At 40.8% G+C, this 25,588-nt stretch overlaps 1 protein-coding gene across 1 annotated transcript in view; it reads left to right on the top strand.

Moving 5' to 3' along the window:
• LOC309548044 (putative helicase MOV-10) overlaps window positions 1-25,588 on the top strand; it is a gene marked incomplete at its 3' end in the record, with an annotated part of 200,022 nt that overhangs the window by 115,212 nt on the left and 59,222 nt on the right. Inside the window, exons 7-10 of the mRNA XM_082248014.1 lie at window positions 9,828-9,990; window positions 11,214-11,368; window positions 19,319-19,492; window positions 23,725-23,872. Coding sequence (XP_082104140.1) covers window positions 9,828-9,990; window positions 11,214-11,368; window positions 19,319-19,492; window positions 23,725-23,872 — 640 coding nt within the window. The remainder of the gene's footprint in view (window positions 1-9,827; window positions 9,991-11,213; window positions 11,369-19,318; window positions 19,493-23,724; window positions 23,873-25,588) is intronic.

Raw genomic sequence — 25,588 nt, 5'->3', positions numbered from 1 at the left:
GATGATTAGTGGCCTTGATGTTCTTTAATTTGCTGGGTGCTATTTTGTTTTTCAAGGTGGTAGCCCTCCTATAAGTCACTTTTGGCTTGTCCAAAATGACCGAGTTCAAGTGGGGGTCTTGTTTTAGGATATCCCAGTGTTTTGATAGAATTTTTTCCATTTTTCTATACTGACAATGGAACTTAGTGACAAAACGAACAGGATGATATTCGCTCTTGGCCCTAGAACTAGGATGTTTCCCTGGAAGATAGGCCTCATAGGCTGAGTTTACTAGATCATCAGGGTAGCCCTTCTCTGAGAATTTTTTCTTTAAGTGTTTACTTTGAGTTAGATAATCTCCATCTCTGGTACAGTTCTGTCGAAGTCGACAGAACTGGCCTTTTGGTATATTTTTCGTCCATTGGGGGTGATGGCAACTCTTATAATGGAGATATGAATTACCTCCCGTGGGTTTGATATAATTTTTGGCATGTATCTGATGTAGCTCATGTCCCAATTCCAGATCTAAAAAAGGCATAGAATCTGGATGTGAGACTGACGTGAACGATAGACCCAAAGAGTTGTTATTGCAGTGGCTGACAAAACCGTCAATCTGGGATGCGGAACCATCCCAGATGACGATAATGTCGTCAATATACCGCCCAAAAAAAACGATGTGTTGAGCAAATGGATTATTCTGCCAAATGTGTCTAAGTTCCCAATAGCCCATGGTCAGATTCGCATATGAAGGAGCAAAGTTAGCTCCCATGGCTGTGCCATTTATCTGCAGATAAAACGTGTCCTCAAACTGAAAATAGTTGTGGGTTAGGCAGAAATGTGTCGCCTCCAAAATAAAGGAAACTTGGTCATGATGTAGGGAAGAATCTAGTAGGAGAAAATGTTGTAATGCTTGTAAGCCTATACTATGGGGGATAGATGTATACAAGGAGCTAACATCTAAAGATAGCCACGAGTAACTATCTTCCCATCTATATGGCGTAATCTGCTCCAATAGGTGGCCCGAGTCTCGTATGTACGATTGCAGACTTTGGGCCAAGGGCTGTAAGAAGACATCAATAAACTGTGAGAGGCCACTAGTGACGCTATTCATTGCTGCAACGATAGGTCTCCCTGGGGGATGAAGGGGGTCTTTATGGACCTTTGGCAGGTGGTAGAAATATGGAGTATTATAATACTCCTTTTTCAAAAAGGCCGCCTCATCCTTATTAATCACTTTTTTGGATAGTGCAGAACCTACCAGTTGTTCGACCTCAATTTTATATATGGGCAATGGGTCTTTTGAGAGCCTCAAGTATGTTTTTTGGTCACTTAATAGTCGAAGGGCTTCGTTCACGTAATCAGTTTTATTCTGTAGGACAATGCCCCCACCTTTGTCTGCAGATTTAATAATAAGATCAGGGTTATCAGAGAATCTCTTAAGGGCCTGGGATTCGCCATGATGGAGATTAAGGTGGGAGTATTTGCTCTGTTTTGATGTATCTGAACACATGGCTTGCAGGTCAGCAAAGACTGTCCTATAATAAGTTTCTAGGTACGGGCCTTTTGAGCGTGTGGGGTAAAACACGGATTTAGGCCGTAAGTCCGTATGGGTATAGTGTGGCGACTCCGGGAGATGCTGAGTATATAACAGTATATCAGGGTCCAGATCGTCATCCTCACAGGGATCATAAGTGCTAAAGGGACTGCCAGGAAAAATCTCATCAGTTGGGGTAGGGGCATTGGTGTCTACATTGTCAGTGAGGGAGCTGGTATCAGCCTGTTTGGCCTTTATATTGAAATAACGCTTCAATGTAAGGTTGCGTATAAACTTATTTAAATCACGAAATAGTAAAAAGGAGTTAGGGAAGGAGGTAGGGGCAAAACTTAGGCCTTTATGTAATAAGGACATATCATCCTGATTTAACTGGACGGAGGAAAGATTAAAAATCTTTATAGTCTCCGTTGTTTGGAGTTTATTTTTGGTAATTCGTTTACCTCCTCTACATCCTCGTCTATAATTTTTCTTTTTTTCTTTCTGGTATTGGTCAGTGGGCCCTCCTCTAAAAAAGACACCGGAGGAGGGACCATTGTAGAGGGAACCGTGTCAAGTTCATTGATCATGACAGGAAAAGATATATTTTGGCTCAAGCCAAGTGACTTTGGTGTTACTGGTATCTGACTGGCTATAGGGGGACTAATGAACTCTTCCCGGTTGGCGGGTAAGTTTGGGAGGGTCTGAACCGACGTGGGGACAGATGACTTACCAGCGGTAACTCGGGCGTTGGTGGTACTGGAAAGTCTATTTTTAGTAATATTATTATAGGTGGCAGAAATGCTCTCAATCTTACTAACTTTACCTATATCTGTCTTGGTTTTGTTTTTATTTTTATTATTACACTTATTAGAATGGTTAGGTGGAATTCTGGTTGGACAACTAGAGGGAATATTACTCTTCTTATGTTGGTCAAAGAGTCTATCTACCTTAGTGGTCTGATTCTTGGCTATGGGTATGAGTCTATGGTTGTACATGGGCCGTGTATAACTGCCACCACTATGTGGCGCGGTCCTAAGGGGTTGGACTGGGTGAATCTCCAGGGACATTAGTGGAGGTATGTGGTGATTTTGTTTCCACAGGAAAACCTTATCGTTGCTGTAATCATCTAGGTCTCTCCTAAATTTATCCAATTTAGTATGTATGAGTTGGTCCTCCTTTCTTTTTGTATTCCTTTTTAGAGTGTCAAACCACTCAAGAGGGATATGCGTATGAAAACTCTCAATGTCCTGAATCAATATTTGGATGTTGTGTACTAATGAATCGTATTTAATGTGTCGCTGAGTGGCGAGAAGCCCTAGCCACTTAGTGGTGCAGAACTCTGCAATACCGCGCCACTCTTTCAGGTGGGCGGGATCTAAAAAGGAGCAGGTCTGCGTAATCCTAAGGCCCCTGGGGGAAATTTTGGCAGATAAATATTTATTGAGAAAAAATTCATCCCACCACTGAGTGTTGGCGGAGTGCATTAGTCTCTCTAGTTTTTTGAACATACCACATAAGACATGGCGGTCTGTACGTTTTCTGATAGGCTCATCAGAAAACAAATCATTAGAAAAAATGGAATATAAGGTATCTAAAATGTCATATTTGTGTAATTCCACATCACTGATTAGATCCATGATCACGCAGGTCAGAGTGGAATGTACAAATATGCAGAAAATTGTATAAAATGTAAACAATTATTGTTATAAAATGGTGAATATCAGTGTATATGCGTGTATATACACCCAACCAAGGACCAAATTCCAAGGTACACTGGCTGGTATACTGACAACTAGATGAGTGGTGTCAAGTAACCCAGGGGACAACTCCCCATCTATAGTTAATAAGTACTGCATACGGCTTCCTGTGACCAGAGGACACCCTCCAGAGGATGGCTGCAGGATTGCTTTGACACATACAGCTTTTCAGTCTTCATGTCTAGTGAGTGTATATCACCTGCCTTGTTATCTGCAATAAATTGTCTGCACTTAGAGCGCTTCTCCCCTCTTCTTTTGGTGCAAATGTTATGGGTTACATAGTAGTTGAGGTTGAATAAAGACAATAGTCCATCCAGTTCAACCTGTGTAGGTGTGTGTGGCCATAATCATCTCTCATACCCCTGAATGTTCTGATCCTTAAGATGTACGTCCAAGAGTCTTTTGAAAGCTATCATACTTCCCGCAGAAACCACCTCCTGTGGTAGAGAATTCCACAATCCTGTAGCCCTAACAGTAAAGAACCCCCTGCATTGCCTGAGGTTAAAACGCTTCTCCTCTAATCGCATTGTATGCCCTCGAGTCCTCATGCAATCCTTTCGACTGAATTGCTTTTTTTCTATGCTGAGATCACCATTGAGGTATTTATAAATTGCTATCATGTCCCCTCTCAGGCGTCTCTTCTCCAGGGAGAATAAATCAAGCAATTGAAGACGTTCTTCATAATGAGGGTCCTCCAATCCCCTAATTAGTTTAGTTGCCCTTCTCTGGACTCTCTCCAGCTCCAACACATCCCTCTCGAGGACTGGCGACCATAACTGGACAGAATACTCCAGATGCGGTCGGACCAGAGTTTTATAAAGTGGTAGGATTATAGTTTTATCTCTGGAATACATCCCTTTCTTTATGCATGCTAATATGCTGCCGGCTTTTGCAGCTGCCGCTTGACATTGCATGCTATTGCTTAGTCTATCCTCTACCAAGACTCCCAGATCTTTCTCCATTTTTGATTCCCCCAAAGGTCCCCCCCCCTAGAGTGTATTGTGCTTTTATGTTTTTAGTCCCCAAGTGCAAAACCTTACACTTCTCCACATTAAACCTCATTTGCCATGTCGTTGCCCACTCTGTTATTTTGTTCAGGTCATTCTGTAGGATATCTGCTTCATGCCGTGCAGTTATTGCCCTGCCCAATTTTGTGTCATCTGCAAAAACTGATATAGAACTACTGATCCCGTCCTCAATGCTGTTTATGAATAAATTGAACAGGGTTAGTCCCAGGACTGAGCCTTGGGGGACCCCACTTACCACCTCAGACCAGTCTGAGTATGCGCTATTTATTACCACCCTTTTAGGACACGCCCTTTTAGCCAGTTCCGTATCCAAGAGCTAACCTTGCGGTCGATGCCTGCAGACCTTATTTTATAAATTAAGCGCTTGTGGGGAACTGTATCAAACGCCTTAGCGAAATCCAGGTACACCACATCCACTGGTCTCCCCCTATCTAGCTCACAGCTCACCTCCTCATAGAATGTTAAGAGATTGGTTTGACAAGAACGCCCATTTGTAAACCCGTGCTGATTACTGCTGATGATGTTGTTCTCTTTAGCAAACTCTACGATAGTCCCTTATCATCCCCTCCAGAAGTTTACATACTATCGATGTCAGACTGACAGGCCTATAATTTCCCGGGACATGCCTCTGCCCTTTTTTGAATATCGGTATCACGTTAGCTTTCCTCCAATCCCCTGGTACATTTCCTGTCATAATACTGTCAGCAAAGATCAGGAACTGTGGTATAGATATAGTCTTACTAAGTTCTTTGAGTACTCTCGGATGTACGCCATCCGGGCCTGGTGATTTATTTGTGTTAATTTTATCCAGCCTTTCCCTGATTTCACCCTCTGTTAGCCATAGCGGCAAGTTCTGTGTATTACTACTAACCATACATTCATGCTCAGACTGAGGAGAAAAAAGCGTTCAGCAGGGTTGCTTTTTCAGTGTCCTCTGTAACCATCTTCCCATCATCGTTAATTATGTGTGCAATATGCTCTGCCCTAGTTTTTTTGCTGTTGATATATTTAAAAAATTTCTTTGGGTTCTTTTTACTATCCTCCGCTATTTGTCTCTCAAAGTTGATTTTAGCCATTTTGATTTCGTATTTACTTTTCTTATGTGCCTCCTTGTATTGCTTGAAAGCCGATACTGTGCCCTCTGGTTTATGTTTCTTGAAGGCCATTTTTTTACCCCCTAATAATTTTTTTAACATTATGGTTTAGCCAGCCAGGTTTGGCTTTGTCTCTTCTAAATGTATTTCCCGTAGGAATGCACTGCGAGATGCATTTGTTTAATATGTTCCTAAAGCATTCCCATTTTTCCTCTGTGGTCAGTGTTCCTAAGGTTTGGTCCCAGTGTACCCTTTCCATCATTGAGCACAATTTGGGAAAGTTTGCCCTTCTGAAGTTTAGGGTTGTTATGTTCCCCTCTTGCCTTGTTATATTGTTATTTACGCTAAATGTGATCATCCTGTGATCGCTAGAGCCCAGGTTGTCCTGGACTCCTACCTCCGAGATTAGATCTGGGTCATTAGTGATCAATACATCCAGCACTGCATTTTCTCTAGTAGGAGAATACACCGAATACCCTTGGATATTGGCCAGCCAGTCATGTGAGGGGTCGAACCAAGTTTCCGTTATTCCCACAATTCCCAAATGTTGCTTCAAAAGAAGCCTGTTTGTGTGGTCTTGTCCCAGCTAGTTGGGTACTTGAGCTGAAAGACAACTGTGGTTAAAAAAAAAAAATGTACTGTAGAAAGGCAGCATCCCACAATATTAATTCCCTAGCTGTAATGCGAATTTCTTGACTTGTTGAGTCAATGAACCTGAACTAAAGTAGTAAAGTAAAGAGATAAGGAATACTGACACTTTCTGTTGATGCTCAGTGTAATAGTTGTATTCAATTTGGAAACCACTGGGGAAGGTGTGTGTGTGTGTGTTGTGTTTTTTTTTTTTTTTTACGAGCTGGTCTCTTTGAGTCTTTTATATCCGGCTTTTCACAGTGCCAAATTAAAATGTATTGCATTGGTATTTTCCATGAATGATAAGTATTTGGAAAGAGATAGACTGATCATAGAGCCTAAAGTACCCACGATAAACCAAGGCCTTTTTGTAAAGCAGTAAAAGCAAGCTTCTGTAGCAGATCTTGCCACATTTCCCCATCCCAGCATTTTCATCTATTTGTTTAATGTGTATATATATATATATATATATATATATATAGTAAATATTTAATGTATAGAAGTGTATATGTACAGTATCTTACAAAAGTGAGTACACCCCTCACAATTTTGTAAATATTTTATTATATCTTTTCATGTGACAACACTGAAGAAATTACACTTTCATTTCATGTAAAGTAGTCAGGGTACAGCTTGTATAACAGTGTGAATTTGCTGTCCCCTCAAAATAACCCAGCACACAGCCATTAATGTCTAAACCGCTGGCAACAAAAGTGAGTACACCCCTAAGTGAAAAAGTCCAAATTGGGCCCAAAGTATCAATATTTTGTGTGGCCACCTTTATTTTCCAGCACTGCCTTAACCCTCTTGGGCATGGAGTTCCCCTGAACTTCACAGGTTGCCACTGAAGTCCTTTTCCACTCCTTTATGACGACATCACGGAGCTGGTGGATGTTAGCGACCTTGCGCTCCTCCACCTTCTGTTTGAGGATGCCCGACAGATACTCAATAGGGTTTAGGTCTGGAGACATGCTTGGCCAGTCCACCACCTTTACCCTCAGCTTCTTTAGCAAGGCAGTGGTCATCTTGGAGGTGTGTTTGGGGTCGTTATCATGTTGGAATTTTGCCCTGCGGCCCAGTCTCCGAAGGGAGGGGATCATGCTCTGCTTCAGTATGTCACAGTACATGTTGGCATTCAGGGTTCCCTTAGTCAGCTTGTCTTCAGCAAAACGGTTGCGGGCTTTCTTGTGCATCATCTTTGGAAGAGGCTTCCTTCTGGGACGACAGCCATGCAGAGCAATTTGATGCAGTGTGCGGCTTATGGTCTGAGCAGGCTGACCCCCACCCCTTCAACCTCTGCAGCAATGCTGGCAGAACTCATACGCCGTTTTCCCAAAGACAACCTCTGGATTTGATGCTGAGCATGTGCACTCAACTGCTTTGGTCGACCATAGCAAGGCCTGTTCTGAGTGGAACCTGTCCTGGTAAACCGCTGTACGATTTTGGCCACCATGCTGCAGCTCAGTTTCAGGGTCTTGGAAATCTTTTTATAGCCTAGGCCATCTTTATGTAGAGCAACAATTCTATTTTTCGGATCCTCAGAGAGTTCTTTGTCATGAGATGCCATGTTGAACTTCCAGTTACCAGTCTGAGAGACTGAGAGCGATGACACCAAATTTAACACACCTGCTACCCGTTCACACCTGAGACCTTGTAATGAGTCACACGACATCGGGGAGGGAAAATCGCGAATTGGTCTCAATTCGGATAATTCCACCCAGGGGTGTACTAACTTTTGTTGCCAGTGGTTTAGACATTAATTGCTGTGTGTTAAATTATTTTTAGAGGACAGCAAATTTACGCTGGTATACAAGCTGTACATTCACTACTTGTAGCATAGTGTAATTTCTTCAGTGTTGTCACATGAAAAGATATAATAAAATATTTACAAAAATGTGAGGGGTGTACTCACTTTTGTGGGATACTGTATATATACACCATATTACCAAAAGTATTTGGACGCCTGCCTAGTGCCTATACACGCACATGAATTTTAATGGCTTCCCAGTTTCAGTCTGTAGGGTTCAAAATTGAGTGGGTTTACCCTTTGCAGCTATAACAGCTTCTGCTCATCTAGGAAGGCTGTCCACAAGGTTTAGGAGTGTCTATGGGAATGTTTGACCATTCTTCCAGAAGCTCATTTGTGAGGTCAGGCACTGATGTGGACGAGAAGGCCTGGCTCGCAGTCTCTGCTCTAATTCATCCCAAAGGTGTTCTATCTGGTTGAGGTGTAGGCCAATCAAGGTCCTCCACTCCAAACTCGCTCATCCATGTGTTTATGGACCTTGCTTTGTGCCATTTTTTTTCTGCTCATAGGAACAATGAAGGACAACTAATACCGGTAAAACAAGAACTATACACTAGGTCATCCTCCTGACATTTTGTCATTTAACTACTAGCCTCTATGTAAAGGCATTTGTCAAAGTAGTAATGAACACTGAATGCACACACAGTCGTCTGCAGTCAGCTCTTTTCTGCTCCCTTTCTAGGACTGTTTTAATAAAAGGTTCAATAATTTTTTACCTGGTTTATATCTTTGTAATGGATTTTATAAGCTGGTGTCCTAATAAAGCTAATAACAAGAGACTTTATTTGTATAAAAGACAGTCTCCTTAGTCAAATGCAGAGAACGCGTTGGAACGTATTGATCTTGCTCCAAGTCTGCACCCTACATCTACATCACCTCTACATCAGTATTCTAAAATAATTAGCAATAATTTAATGGTGCTAGAAGCTAGTACAGTACTTCAAAGAAACTTAGAAACTTACAAAGAATATTTTTGGATATCTTAAAGTAGAGCTTCACTCCAAATGGGGAAGTTCCGCTCTTTCCCCCCAGCCCCCCCCCCCCCCAAATCTCTGCTATATTTGTAATTTTTTTTTTTTTTGGAGGGGGGTGGGGGTTGTAATTAGTTTTAACAATTCTTCTCCATTTCTCCATCTCTCCCTGCCCGCAGCCATCTGGAGCAAGTCACAGGTCTCCAAAGGCTCTGGGATCATTTACTCATTTGGCTCCCGCATGTGCAGTGGGCAGCCAGCTGTGAAGGTGCAAGGAGTCATTAGCTGGCTGCCCACAGTTAACATGCCTGCATCGGAGACCCAAAGACCGGTAAAAAAACATTCTGGGTGAGGACAGCGCAGGATCCAGTGACTGGTACGTTTCTGTTTAAAGGAAGTCACAGCTACAATTTTTGAAGCTGCTGACTTTTTATTCTGAACTGACTGAAGAACCACTTTAAAATGCTCATCTTCCGGTCTGTTCTCCTTAGTGTTGCCTCACCCTCTCAGCTCTCCTTTGTAGAAGGACACTTCTTGTTTCCTTTCAGCAGTGCTGGAGTGTTCCTGCACACAATCGGCTTTCTACCCTCATTGCTCATGCACAACTTTTATTTCTGCTATACTCCCCAGTGTTGTTTCTCTCTTTGATATTTTATTCTCTTGTGTACAGTATCTACTGCTTTTCCTCTTAGTTGCCATTTTATGCCCTCACTGAATTATAAAGACTTTGAAGTGACTGTAACCCCAGGAAATTAAAGCTGTGGGCTGCTTCCTTTCAGCTAAATTATTTAATTGTAGTAATTTCAAAAATACAGTGCTATACAATTAAGAATCTGACTTTCTAGCACCTTTTAACTCTGCAGTTATTAAAAAATACATCACTGAATATCAAATACAGTTAAAGTTTTAGCAACGCCTTGTTAAAATTAGCATATACGATCTGTTGATAGGATCTTCTTTAGGTCTCAAATGTCTTAACTCGCTTCACTGTTTTAACATGCCTGATTACCTTGCATTCCTATTTCAGCAACCTGCTGACATCCATTATAGACTTCAACAGGTATAGTGAGAAGTTTCACATGCTACTGCACCTTGAAGAGGAACAAATGAAGATTGATATCCGAAAATATGACCAGAAAAAACAGAAAATGGAACGGCATCCAACAGACAGGCACCTCCTAATTCTTGAAGTAATTGTATTATATTTTAGATAACTGGAGAGATCCAGTATCCAATTATTGTTATGCTTTTACCATGGCTGCCTCTTAGGTACTGTATGTTTTGTTAAAGGCCAGTAAAATTTCAGGTTAAACCTACAAAAAGAAAAAATTTAAAGTGTCTTTTGTACCTAGACCTGTGTATGCCAAGCTCACACATATATCCGGCACAGAGGTGGGCCACCTTCTGAGGGACCACATATATGTGCTTGGCTTTTGTGCTGCAAGTGTGCTCCACAGAGCGCTCCCAGATTGAGATGTCATCAACAGATCTGGGTCTCCTACTTATGATGGTTAAGAGATGTAGTTTTACGAACACATGCCTAAGTTGCAAAGCTTGGTTCAGGCGTTAAGATTTGTTTTTACCTTTAGGCACGAAGGGGTTAACTAGCCCTCACTGATCTAGATATTTCAAAGCACTTTGAAGTAATTTATCCTGAAAGATCATAACCGAGACTTTGAAGTTGGGCTTCAGTTGATTTATTAGAGGTACAGCTTACTGGTACCTGCTTTTTATTTATAATAGAATACTGGCTGGCAGGCATTTTCTGGCTGGAACATAGGATGGCCATATGCAGATTGTTTTTTTTTTTTTTTTTTTTTTTTTTTTTTTGTTTTTTTAGATCCACTGAAGGGCTGATAGAAAAAAAAAACAAAACAAATATGAACAGATTCCCCCATCCACACAAATGAAGTGGATGAAGGAATCGTTCACAGTGTGGTTTTGTATTCCAACAGTGGGGACTCCCCCACTGTCAGAAAACACGGATTGACTGCAGGTTCTGTTTGAATGATACATTTTCAACATTCTTGTAAGATCAACTATCCTCGAGCTGGAATGGCCCTCGTTGGATCAAAATTCGGCCGGTCCCCGCTGAACAGGCTGAATTTCGATCCATCTATGGTTAGCTTAAGTAGGCTGTCATTGTTGAACTCAACAACCAGGCAGCTAGCATTTTCGGAAGACGTTCACAATAACATCCTCCATATTTCTCTCTGTAGAGTAGTCTGTCAAACTGTAGTATAGTCAACATTTCCTCCTCCAGTGACAGCAGAAATTGTAAATTTCTCTCTGCGTTCCTCTTTTAGTCATCCAGCATAACTAGAGTGTGATGAATATTTGTTATGTTTGAATGGCTCATATGAGCTTGAAAGGGTTATAATGCCAGTGTGTGTGTGTTTTCTCCCTGCCACAGGTCCCTGGTGTAGCTGAAAGTAGACCTTCAGTATTAAAGGGAGACCACCTTTTTGTGAGTTTGTCTGAAGAGTCAGAGACACCTGGAAAAAATTCTTATAAAGGTTATGTGCATGGTGTTGAATTAGAGAGAGTCAGACTTGGATTTTCCCCTCAGTAAGTATTTTTCTTTTTGTGCTCTAATACTGAATAACTAATTACATTTTGTTGGCATTCAAAACTTTGCATTAAAAAAGCATGCATCATCATGTGCAGTTAATAGAGTTCTTCACATACATTTTTACATGTTTTTGAACTTTTTTATTGTATGCTTTCTAAATACACATGCAAAAATGCATGAAAACAGAAAACCGTGCACTACAATTTTCAAAAACATTTTAAAATGCATGTGAATTATGCAATAATGTGTAGTACTGCCCCTTTGAGGGTTGCTGGTAATTGTATGTTCTTCTGTGCCGCTGTGACCCTGTGAACCGTCCAGCCCTCCTGACACTCTAGGCTCAAACATGTTGTGTATACCTTTAACTGACACAATGCAAACATATTTTAATTCCTTAGTTCAACTTTACTCAAGGAAGAGACTTGAAAAGAGTATTAAGCAACTAGGCCCTGGATATACAGCCAGGGCTCAGTTGAAATGACACTAAAAAACAGTGAATACCCAATTATAATAACAAGTAAATACACCAAATATACACAGTATCTTGCAGTAAGTGAATGAATCTCTCAGAAAGCTATGCATTGCTATAAGAAAAGCTTTAACTAAAGGGGAACACTGGGCCTGTCTATAATACCTGTATCCTAATGAGAGATGAGGTAATCTAGATACCAGTAACGTGTCCCCTTTAAGATATAGCAATGTTCAATTTACAAGGCCTTGCTAAGATCTTCACCAGTAGTTGGAGCTCAAAGAACAAATTATTCCCCAGTGTAGCTCAGTGTGAAACAGGCAATGCAGAATAGCTGGTCCTGATTATCAATGATCCACTAACTGATCCAGATGTAGAGTGTCTGTATTCAGTGTCTAAGAGAAACTGTAGCAACAGGTAACTGGACTCTGAGCAGGTGCTCTCTCACCTATCCTGTTGTCCTTCTTATGACTCCTGGAAGAGCAGGCAGCGGCAACTCTCCACACTTTGAGACACTGAGATGGCTGCACTGTGCTGTCTTAGTGAGTCCCACTGATTCCACTCGATCAGCGATACTGCAAGGATGTCCACGATGCAGCGATGGTCATTCGTCCTGCCTGGGCTGAGTCTGCAGACAGCTGGGTGGTGTGCAGTAGGCCGCAGTCTGCTCCCTCTGCATTAGACTGATGCACACACAATGGTTCCTGGGAAGCAAGAGAGCATGAGGCTGTTCAGCAGATCCCTTTATAGTCTCCCCCACAATTCTCTCCTGGAGCCCATGACTTGCTGGGAAGTACAGTTCTTAAACAGTTCAGCAGTGCAATAATATCCTTGTAGAAGACTACAGTTCCCACAATGCCTTTCTTCCAGTCTCAGGAGTATGATGCATGAAATCTGAGACCAACACTAGGGGTTCATAGAGACAGTCTGAGAGCAGAAAGTAAGTCTGCAGTGTCAGATAATGGTAGTCTGCTACGGGCTACAGATGTATGCATTTTTAAATATGTTAGTGTGTGTAACACAGCAGACTCTTCTTCTGTGATCCACACAAGCACAAAAAACTTCCTGCGCTTGGGAGTTGGCCCATACAATATACATAGGCTATATCTCAGTCCTGGCTTGTATAGATGCACTTTGTCTTGCTGCCCTCTTAAGACTGGGAAAGTCTAGAACAACTGAAACCACAAAAAGACAGAGAGGGCCCAAAACCACTAGGTGCAGACAACAGCCACATTGGCTAGTTCTCGAAACGTGTTAGCCTATTGGATCTTCACCTTCTCCTACCACATAATATGATGCAATGTGCACTTAATTACGCTGTACTATGTGATGCGCTTGTTACATTTGTCATCTTGTGAGTATAATACTTACCATTTATTTGTAACGCTCCTGCGTTTTTGTAACAAGATGGATTTGCAGCTGCAGAAATCTCCACTCAGTAGTCATGTAGAGATGTGTTGAAATACCAATTCCAACTCCCAAGACTCATCACTGTGGCCTGCCTGATTCAGCATACAAATATACACACTCAATAAGATGTTCCTGGAGTGATAGATGTATATAGCAGTATAGTGGTGATGTGCTAAAGAGACAGGTATGAACAGTGACAGTAGATGGCAAGCACTCGAGAGAAATGTTCAGGAGAGTATAGATGGTAACAGGTAGGATGCAGATAGGTTAGCAATTATGTATGGTAGTAGGTGGTAGGATAGCAGATGACATACAGGAGAGACTAACCCAGTGCAAGGATAGATGTTAGTAGGCTCAAGAGCTAGCAATCTAAATAACAGTGCAGATGATAGGTTTAGTATTGCATAGAGAGTGACAGTCTTTAGTGAGCAATAGATATAGTGTAAGTAGGTTTTATGGAGGTTTCCCCTGCGGGGTACTTATCACTAGAGAGTAGGTTAGTAGCGGGGTCCGGTAATGAGGAGTGATCCGGTAGCGAGATACAGGGATCAGGAGCGAGGTTCCGGTCTGTTCAAGGCAAAGGAAAGCAACTGGAGGTTCCGACAGCGAGACACACTAGCAAGCATGTGGACAGCCAAGCAGGTTGAACGAACGATGTGAGTGAGACCGCCGGCGGTTGAAATAGCCGCTCTGCGGCGCTCAGCAGTGACCTCATCGCTCTTAAAGGTATGTGCGTACCACCTAAAGGGAAAGGTGGGACGCATTGAAAAGAAAGTAGTAAATAAGGGTACTAGAGGTACCAGAATCTTACATTATTACGTTATCAAAGCAATGGTTTTAGAATAATGCACTAGGTCTGTGCGCCCTCTCTGTCTTTTTGTGGTTTCAGTTGTTCTTCTTTGATGTTACGCTTGTCTGAAATTTCGTAATGCGTAATGGATAAGGGATGAGTCTCGGTGATGTGCTATAAAATTGTGTATGTGAGTTTTAACCCCAGAGCGACACAGTAACACATATATACAATTAACCACCGAAAGAAAGCACAATTTGTCTTAAAAAAAAAAAATTCACCTGGATAAATAAAGTAGTTATTTAAAATTTGATTAAAAAAAAAAAAACATAACTTTTTCATTCATTAAATTCTATTCATGTATTAAACAGGTTTTTTTTGTCCCGCAAGTGTAAAATATATCATGTGGCCCTCATACTAAAAAGTTTGTGTACCCCTGCTCTATCTGACCATGTTTTTTTTTTTTTTGTTTGTTTTTTTCTCCCATGTAAAAAAAAAAATTAAAAAGTCAATTCTTCATATTTACTATATATAATCTTAAAAATACATTCCATCATTTCCAGCACACTCATGTTATTTAAATGATTTGGTTTCTCAGGGTAAAAATATAATTTTACTCTCATCTAAGAAAAACACAACACAAATCTCTATAACAGTTAGCTATTCCCGGAACATCTTTTCTAATTAGAAAAACACAAAAATAATTTGTGCAGAAATTTAAAAAAAAAAAACATTTAACCTGGTCACAAGACCGATATCAAGGCAAACCATGACAGTCTTTATAACTTCCTGAAACAAATTTTCATTAATGGAGAAGAACTATGCACAGTAAATAATTGAATGACAAATTATAGAACTGGCAACTTTTGATATGCATGAAGCATTCTGATTAACCTCTTTGTGCCTAAGGGTAAAACAAATATAAATGCCTAAGCACAATTTTGCAACTTTGACATGTGTTAATAAAACTGTGTATATCACCACAACTGCTTTGTGCATCCAGGTGGATTATACCTGTTATTTTCAGGACATATTTGGCTTTCTTTTGGTTGTAAATGTTACCATTCGATATCCTGATTTTTTTTTTATTAATGGCAAACTGGCCCAAAATAGAAAAAAAAACAAAATATTTTTTTTAATTGAGCTGTATATATCTGGCTAATACCATAACTTTCCACCAAAGACCAAACCTTATTAAATTCTTCTGCTTCTGATGATCGCATTGATACCACGTATGTGTATGTTGTTATTTGTACCTGTAGTACAGCCCACAAGCAAAGGTGCCCATTTTTCCTTTTTTTTCCTAAAACATACTGACACTAATACTAAAAAAAAAAAAAAAAAAAACGTAAAAAAAATAAATTACAGTGGGGATCGAAAGTTTGGGCACCCCAGGTAAAAATGTGTATTAATGTGCATAAAGAAGCCAAGGAAAGATGGAAAAATCTCCAAAAGGCATCAAATTACAGATTAGACATTCTTATAATATGTCAACAAAAGTTAGATTTTATTTCCATCATTTACACTTTCAAAATAACAGAAAACAAAAAAATGGCATCTGCAAAAGTTTGGGCACCCTGCAGAGTTAATATCTGGTACTGCCCCCTTTGGCAAGTATCACAGCTTGTAAATGCTTTTTGTAGCCAGCCAAGAGTCTTTCAATTCTTGTTTGAGGTATCTTTGCCCATTCTTCCTTACAAAAGTCTTCCAGTTCTTTGAGATTTCTGGGCTGTCTGTCATGCACTGCTCTTTTAAGGTCTATCCATAGATTTTCAATTATGTTGAGGTCAGGAGATTGTGAAGGCTATGGCAAAACCTACAGTTTACGCCTCTTGATGTAATCCCCAGTGGATTTCGAGGTGTGTTTAGGATCATTATCCATTTGTAGAAGCCATTCTCTCTTTAACTTCAGCTTTTTCACAGATGGCATCAAGTTACCATCCAAAATTTGCTGAAATTTTATTGAATCCATTTTTCCTTCTACTCGTGAGATGTTCCCTGTGCCACTGGCTGCAATACAACCCCAAAGCATGATTGATCCACCCCCATGCTTAACAGGTGGACAGAGGTTCTTTTCATTAAATTCTGTGCCCCTTCTTCTCCAAACGTACCTTTGCTCATTCCGGCCAAAAAGTTCAATTTTAACCTCATCGGTTCACAGAACTTGTTTCCAAAATGCATCAGGCTTGTCTATATGTTAATTTGCAAAGTTCAAACGCTGATTTTTGTGGTGAGGACGTAGAAGAGGTTTTCTTCTGATGACTCTTCCATGAAGACCATATTTGTACAAGTATCTCTTTATAGTGGAATAGTGTACCACAACTCCATTGTCTGCCAGATCTTTCTGGAGGGATCGTGCAGTCAAACGTGGGTTTTGAATTGTTTTTCTCACAATTCTGCAAGCTGTTCTGTCTGATATTTTTCTTAGTCTTCCAGATCTTGCTTTAACTTCCACTGTTCCGGATGACTGCCATTTCTTAATTACATTCCGAACAGAGGATATTGACATCTGAAAACGCTTTGCTATCTTCTTATAGCTTTCTCCAGCTTTGTGAGCGTCAACTATTTTCAGTTTCAGTTTTCTAGACGACTGCTTAGAAGATCCCATGGTGCCCTATTTGTTTGGGCAAGGTCACATGAGTCTGGGCATTTAAAACCTTTGAGATTGACATCACTTGGTCTTCCCAGACGATGATTGAGAACAATCCATGACACTGGCAGGTCTCAGCCTTGCAAAGGGGGCAGTGCATGCTATAAATTCTGCAGGGTGCCCAAACTTTTGCAGACACCATTTTTTTGTTTTCTGTAATTTTGAAAGTGTCAATGATGGAAATAAAATCTAACTTTTGTTGACATATTATAAGAATGTCTAATCTGTAATTTGATGCCTTTTCGAGATCTGTCCATCTTTCCTTGGCTTCTTTATGCACATTAATACAAATTTCTACCTGGGGTGCCCAAACTTTCGATCCCCACTGTATAAGAACTGACTCTGACCTTTGCCCCTGACCTTGACCCAAATACTAATCCAGGCACTGATCTAAATGAAACCTGGATATAGATATTTTTATGTTTTGTTTTTCATCCATTTCAATACTGGGCACCCCCTTCATACCTAGGCCAATTGTTAGCTTTCAGTGCTGTCACACTTTGAATGACAATTGCAAGGCCATGTAACACTGTACCCAAACTAATTTGTTATCATTTTGTTCGCACAAATAGAACTTTCTTTTGGTGGTATTTAATCGCCACTGGGTTTTTCTTGTTTCTGTTATACAATTTGGTAAATAAATACCCTTTCTTTATATATTTAAGCCAAAATGTATTCTGCTACATTTCTTTGGTGAAAATACTCAAAATCAATGTACGGTATATTATTTAGTCTGTAGAAAGGTTATGTAGTCTGCAAACTATTTTATATATCTTGAATATGATCAATCCTGATGTACTGATGGCCTATCTCATTTCTTAAGGCCCAAAAAATGTCAGGACAGTACAGATATCCCCAAAGTACCCCTTTTTGGAAAGTAGACAGCTCAAGGTATTTAGTAAGAGGCATGGCGAGTTTTATGAAGTTGTAATTTTTGTCAGAATTATTTTGAAAATGAGGAATTGAAAAAAAAATAATAATAATAACATTTTTCTTTTACATACTGTCACCAGTGCATTACAGTGTCATCCTATAACTGGTGGTGATCAGGTGATACTGGTGACAGCACAGGGAAAACAATTTTTTTTTCAATTCTTTTATGATTTTTTTTTTAACACACTTTGACCAGAGCAATATAATGTTACCATAGTAAGGAAGTGATCAGTATTTTTTTTTTGCACATTGTTTGCCTTTAGCAATGAATTTCATTGCTATAAGCAAGCATTTCTATAAGCAAGCATTTTACTGAATGAAATTAATTAAGAGGTAAGAAGAATCCCCACATGGTATCCATGAAATACAAAGTGCAAAAAGGAATATAGTCTATGTCCCAGAAGCATACCTGTCTTGTGTAGAGACAACACTTGTTAGCAAGACCATCGACCATCAGCTCCATGCAGCATTATATTACTAATACAATACATTTATATTCTAGAAAATAGTAGAACCCATTGTAACACCTCTGAAGAAGGACTTTACTATATTAGTCCAAAACATGTCAGGTGTCCACTCAAGAATTCATTGTCTCTAGTCCGATGGTTCAATACGGGTGGCCTTGTGTTTACCGTGCCCTTATGCTGTAATGGGTACTCAGTTGTTTTATTTGTACTAATTTTGTATATCTTTGTATATTGCTGTAATGTTTATATGTTCTATTTAACAATCTAAATACAATAAAAATATGTTTATTATGATTTTGGTCTGTCTTTAAGTGTCGGTTCACACTAGGGCGACACGACTTCGGGCGAGTTATGCCGTCGCCCGTGCACCGCGACTTCGGCGCGGCTTGCAACAACTTCACATAATGGAAGTCAATGCAAGTCTCTCCGATGTCGCCCCGAAGTAGTGCAGGAACCTTTTTCTAAGTCGGAGCGACTTGAGTTTTTCCTATTAGAATGGTTCCAATTGCACAGCACGGTCCGCTACTTGTCAGGCGACCAAGTCGCCTGACAAGTCGGAACAGTGTGAACCGGCACTAAAATTCCATGAGGGGTCTACAGTGCAGTTTTGCACAGAATCTTTACTTTTCGAATATTCACATATTGGACATCCTTTAAGTGACTTTCTTTCCTTTTGCCTATCACCATCCATGTCTTTTTTTTTGAGCACTATATGGAATGTTGTCATATTTTTTCACTGTTTCACCATTGTTGATTTAGCTCGGCAATTCATGTTTTATATGTTTTTACACAACTTGTTCTGTTGTGGTATTGCCAGCGGCTTTTACTCACCATATATATATATATATATATATATATATATATTTATTTTACTTGTTGTTCTCTACCTGCGCGAGTGACTGGCTGCATTCCTCTCCCTCGGTTACTGTGGGTGTCAAGTGGGGGGGGGGGGGGATTCTCACAGAGCTGCTCCAACATCCAACAACACAGTGGTAGTGAGGAGAAGAGTTGGCATTAATTCACACAGCCTGACACTCCTCACACACAGCTCCTCCCTGGCAGGGGAGGCAGCAGGGAATTTCCCAAGCTGGTGGGCGCCCAGCTACAATATGTTAATATGGAACAGCTTGTAAACATTTTATTCTCTTTTGTGATGTAATTTGTCCCGGAAACATGCATGTTAAATTGCTTATGAACATTGTATTTTTATTTATTTTTTCCCTTTAGGCTTTTGAACAAATTTATAAGTGGAATGCTCTTTGATATTACATTTACCTTCAATCGGTTGCCATTGATGGTTCAGCACAGAGCCGTTGACCTGGCAAAAGAGAAAATGTTGAAAGATGCCCTATTCCCCACATACTCAAACAAGAAATGCATTGTTGACATAGGGAGGCTAAGGTAAAGTTTACAAGCTTACTAAACACATTACTGTGACTGCAGCTTTTCGTCCTTTCCTTTTTAATATACCAATACATTTGCGCACATTTCTTTGCATTCTTGTGTTTTTTTTTAACTCTGTGGAGAGAAAAAAGGTGTGTAGACCGTGGAAACTTTTAAAATATTGCTGTCTATGTTTTTAGTATCTGAAGTAAAATCCCTTTCTAGAAAATAGTCTCACCCCTATCACTAAGCCCCATTTATCTGACAGTCTCCTGTGCCAAGGAGAGTCCAAAAGAACATATTTACGTAAAGTATATAATAAATTGGGTACAAGGAAAAACTGGGAGGAAAAGGGGACTTGAAAAAAGAGGAAAGACCGAGGGAAATGGGACTTTATATGAGACTCGTGCAATAGAGTCTCCATCCCTGTTATAAACATAAATGGACATGAGGAACACACAGTGTTCACACACAAAAGGGTGGGACTTTGTATGAGGTGTGGCAGCCTCAGTGATAATCATTACTTTATTGTGAGTCATCTTCCTTACATTATTTTTAATACATCCCCTTATTGGATGCCATGTCTTTAATGTTCTATTTTTTAGAATCCAATGGTGCCTGCTCTTGATGAAGTGAAACTTTCTTCACGAAACGCGTCGAGTCTAAGAAGCCATATATATCTATATTTATTTTAGCATGCATCCAATTATTATGTTGTATTCATTACCATATATTTTTTGTCTGTTGGTTTATTCATTTTATAATCTACTATGGTTTTATCATAATATCCATTTGTATACTGTTTATGCCCCCCTTGACTGATTGTATCCATTGTACCTATGCTAACTGCTATTAAACATGTCAACAAACACATAATGCTGACCTTATGCCTTTATGCTTACCAGCAAAAGTATATGCAATACCCTTATAGCATTATGTGTGAACTGGCCACACCTCATACAAAGTCCCACCCTTTTGTGTGTGAACACTGTGTGTTCCTCATGCCCATTTATATTTACATAAAGCCAAATTTTTGTCAAAATTAAAAAAAAACAAAAAATGGCAAAAGACACATTATGTATCTTTCTATGTATCGTGTGTGTCTCTTGTCCTGCTTTCCTTCCCCCGATTCCCTCCCGCTGCTGAAATCTTCTGCTTCAGGGCTGATTTTTTTTAATTTTTTTTATTAAACTTGGGCTTTAATCTCTCACATAGAGAACTAAATTATCTGTATTGCATTCTGCAAGTTTAGGCTGCATTCACACTTGAGCGTAGCGTTTTACCGTGATTTTAACACGATTTTCAGGCGTTTTTTTTTCAGGCGTTTTTGGAGGCAGGCATTGACATCTATCAAAAACACTGGTAATCAGCCCAAAAAGAAGCTCATGTACTTTTTTCAGCTACAGGCGTTTTGCAAAACGCTCAGATGTGAACAGGGGCCATTTAAATGAATGGGGTTTTACTTGTTGGGCGTTTTGGAACATTTTTTTTTGAGCGTTTTTGGAGCTGAAAAACACTCAAAAACGCCCAGGTGTGAATGGACCCTTAAAGTAATTGTAAACGTTTGTTTAAAAAAAAAAATTAAACACACATGCCTATATTTACCTGCTCTGTGCAAAACAATTCTGCGGTCCCCCGCCGTCACTCCAGGCCCCTCCTCTTCATCGGGTGCCCCCACAGAAAGATGCTTTCCATGGGGGCACCTGTGCGGGCTCGCTCCTGAGTCCCGCTGCTGCGTCCATTGACAGCCCCCGCCCTCGGTGTCACAGCTTTTGTTTGACAGGAGTGGGAGCAAATGGCTCCTGCTGCTATCAATCTGTCCAATGAGAAGAGTGAAAGCAGCTGCAGCCACTGCGCTCGTGCACACCGCTGGATCACATCAGGTAAGAAAAAGGGAGGGTCTGGAGGGAGCTGCAGCACAGAAGGTTTTTCACCTTAATGCATAGAACACACACTTCCAGGCAGGTAATAATTTACAGGAAGCTTGACATTTTTCTGGTGGTATTGTGAAAGGGAATATGCAAACTAGAAAAAAATAAAATTCACCTTTGGAACATGTTACATGTTCCACCTGTATTTAGGGTAGAACATGTTACATGTTCCAGCTCCTGCCTACTCCCCCCCCCCCCCACTGAACTCCCACTGAGACAGTGGGCATGGGATCTTCTCCCCGCACCTGCAGTCACAATTTAGAAACTGAGTTCTATAAATGAAGGATCCACAAGTACCATCAGCCGCAATGGTCTCAATGAACTGCAAGGGTGCTGGTGAACGCTCCCATAGTTCATTGTTTCTTTCATTCTTTCAGGAAGTCAGGCTCTCTATTTGTGCTCATAAATGGACCTCGTAAAGGGTCACTTCTTCTGCAACCATTTCCAGATGGATCAGACAGATGGTGATTCAGGCCTATTCCATCAGGGGTCAGGTTCCTCCTTTCCCTGTCAAGGCGCACTCTACTAGGGCACTGAGTGCCTCCTGGGCTTTCCATCATCAGGCAGCAGTGACGCAGTTTTGCAAGGCGGCCACCTGGTCGTTATTGCACACTTTCACAAAGTTCAATAAAGTGGATGTGTTGGCATCTGCGGATGCTGCTTTTGGCCGCAAGATTTTGCGGGCTGCTGATTAAGAGGACTTGTCGAGTTTCGGTTGTTTTGGTTGAGCTTCTGTTGCCTGTTTGGCTACTGTTTAGCCTGGGGGATTTTTTTGTGGTTCCCATCCCCCATGTTTTACACTGCTTTGGGACATCCCAATGGTTAAGAATATCAGGAACTGTGTCTGTCAATGAACGAAAGAGAAAATGGGATTTTTGACTTACTGTAAAATCCATTTCTCTGATGTTCGTTTTGACGGACACAGCACCCACCCCTCTGTGGACTTGTAATTTTCCTGACACTGCTTGTAATTAAACTGAGTGCCTATAGCAGAGAGAGGGGTATACCCCCTGGGACTGCCCATGGGCAAAGCCAGACTTTTTTATGCTTAGTGTCCTACTCCTGTAGGGGGCAGTATAACCCAATGGTTAAGAATATCAGGAGCTGTGTCCGTGAATAAATATCAGAGGAATGGATTTTACAGTAAGTCAAAATTCCCATTTTTCCCCAAGCTTTCTTTATTTTGTAAACAAGGTCTTGGGGAGCCAGTCTGTATGATGAGGCCACAATGATAACTTCTGGTGTCTTTTCCACAGACTTTGGATAGAAGTAACAGGTGTAAAATTGGTCACTGAAGACAACTTGGCAATACGCTGTGGCTGGGGGAACATGACTGCCAATTTGTGTACCAGTGTTCTCCCCTCCCTGTAGGCTCATGTTCCTACCTTCAACCTCAGAACCAACATCTAAATCAAGTAATAGCAGTGCATTGTCAAAGAGCAAGTGGCTGACACTGTATTCAAATAACTAAGCTTACTCCTCCATGCCTGATGCTGTGGCTATGGCACACCACCTCCTCTGCATGCTGTGTCTGGATAGCACGAGCAACATCGCTAAACAGAGGAAATGATGCCCTGCCTGTGGATAAATCACGTCAACCTTTTCCTGTGGACACATACGCTGCTGGCCCCCTCACAGTGTCATGGGAACGTCTGCCACTCCTTGTTGGCCTCCCAGACATGAGGGGGGGGGGTGCTTATTAACAAAATGTAATAAAGATGTGGAAATGTGTATGCGGATGCACTTTAACCTGAGTACTCAAAACACAGACACACTACAATATACTGCTGTAAAACTGCACTGATGCACTGCAACATACTGCATTAAATGTGCAGTAATGTGCAGAAATATACTGTATTAAACATGCAGTAACCCACAGAAATTTACTGCGTTAAACATGCAGTGATGCATAGAAATATGCTGCGTTAAACGTGCAGTAACCCACTGAAATATACTGCGTTAGCATGCAGTAACACACTGAAACATACTGCGTTAAATGGCACATAACGCACTGAAATATACTGCATTAAATGGGTAGTAACGCACTGAAGTATAATTTGGGTGTTCATCGAACAGGTGAACAGCCATTGTTCAGCCCGAACTCATGCTCGGGCTGAACCGTTCGCCCATCCCTAGTGGTAGCTAGCAATTTTACCAGTAGGCCTTGTTGCACGTGACTTCAGTTATGTCTGAATGCTGGGCTTGCTAATTTTCTATCACTAATATTCACTCCCTGATTTCAGGATAAGTATTGTATGGCTTTTCAGTGAATATACCTGTGTCTGCTTATACTGTATGTATGTACTTTTTCTTATCTAGTTTGTATGACCGGACTCTTGAATCTAATCCAGAGCAATACACAGCTGTTGAGCAGATTGTAAGTGGCAAATCCAGACCAGCACCCTATCTCATTTTTGGACCACCAGGTACTGGAAAAACTGTAACTTTGGTGGAAGCTATCAAACAGGTAAAGAACAAAAAGTGTTTGCCTTGATACCTGTCCTCGTTAAATAAAAACTATACAACTCCAACAAAATCATTGTGTAATTATGTTAGTGAAATTATAAATCAGAACGTTAATTGATTATTGGTAATACATTTTACCCATGCCTGTCCTAGATAACTATTACTTCACTAATATTAATAGTTAGTAAGTCACAAAACAAAAGAAACGGATATGTGGACTTTATGATGCAAACCATAGCCCTCACAGAAGAAAGGAAACAAACACATAATTTTATTACAATGTATTGTTAAAAAGGTTGTAAGGCCTATTTAACGTGCAAGTATATGAGCACCACATTAACTTCCCTCATAGAGCACTAATCCTACCAGACAATCATAAATACAAATATCGTAAAACTAGAAACATGGTAATATAACCATTTTGGGGCCAGTCATACAGGAAGTGGTGCAGCAGTCTCGTCATGTTTTGCAACTGGTTTGCTTCATCAGAAGCCATATGGAGACCCCAATATGCCATGTGTAGACAGCCTGCAACCAGCGGGATAATATTCCGAACAGCCCAGATGAACTTGAAAAAGAACAGAAAAGGACTCTAAACTGATGGTGGAACTTCTCTTTTGACAGTCCTTTAAGTCATGCATTAAGTCCAAAAAGGATATGGATAGATGGAGCATAAAGGCCAGAAAACAGAGGCACCCTACTGGAAGAGACGCCACAAGCAGGCCCAACTACTAGGAACTACTAGGAATATTAGAGCCAGTCCGAGAGCCAAGCAGCATTTCCAACAACAGTCCAGGCAGTCTCTGGTTTGTGAGTCATAGCTGCATGCAAGTCATAAACAAGATCACTTTGAGACGATGCTTTAGAGTGTATCTAAACCTAAAGAAAAAAACCTACCGTTAGTTTACCAATAACGGTCTTTCTTACGAGCCTTCCAGGACGGCCCAACAGTGAGAGATGATAGGCTCCTCCCTACCGGAAACACAATCAATTACAATTAGTTAAAAGGCCCCACCCTTCCCTCTGCCCCTCAGTTGTAAAAAAGTATCTTCCACAACCATCTCCGAGGGAAGTGTTCTTCATAATTCTGTAGGTACTTACCACCTAATTTTATTCATATTACCATACACCCTTTTAACAAAGCGGGTAGGTCGGCCGTCCTGGAAGGCTCGTAAGAAAGACCGTTACCGGTAAAGGGTAGGTTTTCTCTCCTCTCCTTCCAGGACGGCCCAACGGTGAGAGGATAATAGATTACCCTTAGGCCTACCTTAGGGTGGGACCACTACCTGTAAGACCTTTCGGCAAAATGCTAGGTCTTGTTGGGACAGTATTTCAACACAATAATGGTTCAGGAAGGTGTCATGACTGGACCAGGTGGCTGCACTGCTGATCTGTTCCCATGATGCTCCGGCCTCCTCTGCCCAGGATGTAGCAATGGCTCTTGTTGAGTGCGCCTTAACTTTAGTTGGAGCAGGAACACCTGATGACTCATAAGAGGTGGTAATTGCTTGTCTAATCCACCTAGCTATTGAAGGCTTAGAAGCCTGCAACCCCTTTCTGGGCCCAGAAGGAAGGACTAAAAGGTGATTTGATCTCCTGAAGGTTTTGGTTCTTTCTAAGTAGGTGAGAAGGGCTCTTCTCACATCAATACAGTGGAATTCCCATTCCTTCTTATTTTTTGGCTTGTCACAAAAGGAAGGTAGATTTATCTCCTGTG

Source organism: Pelophylax lessonae (assembly GCF_965119305.1).
Source record: "Pelophylax lessonae genome assembly, chromosome: 2".
NCBI lineage: Eukaryota > Metazoa > Chordata > Amphibia > Anura > Ranidae > Pelophylax > Pelophylax lessonae.
This window is presented reverse-complemented; position numbering and strand designations above follow the sequence as displayed.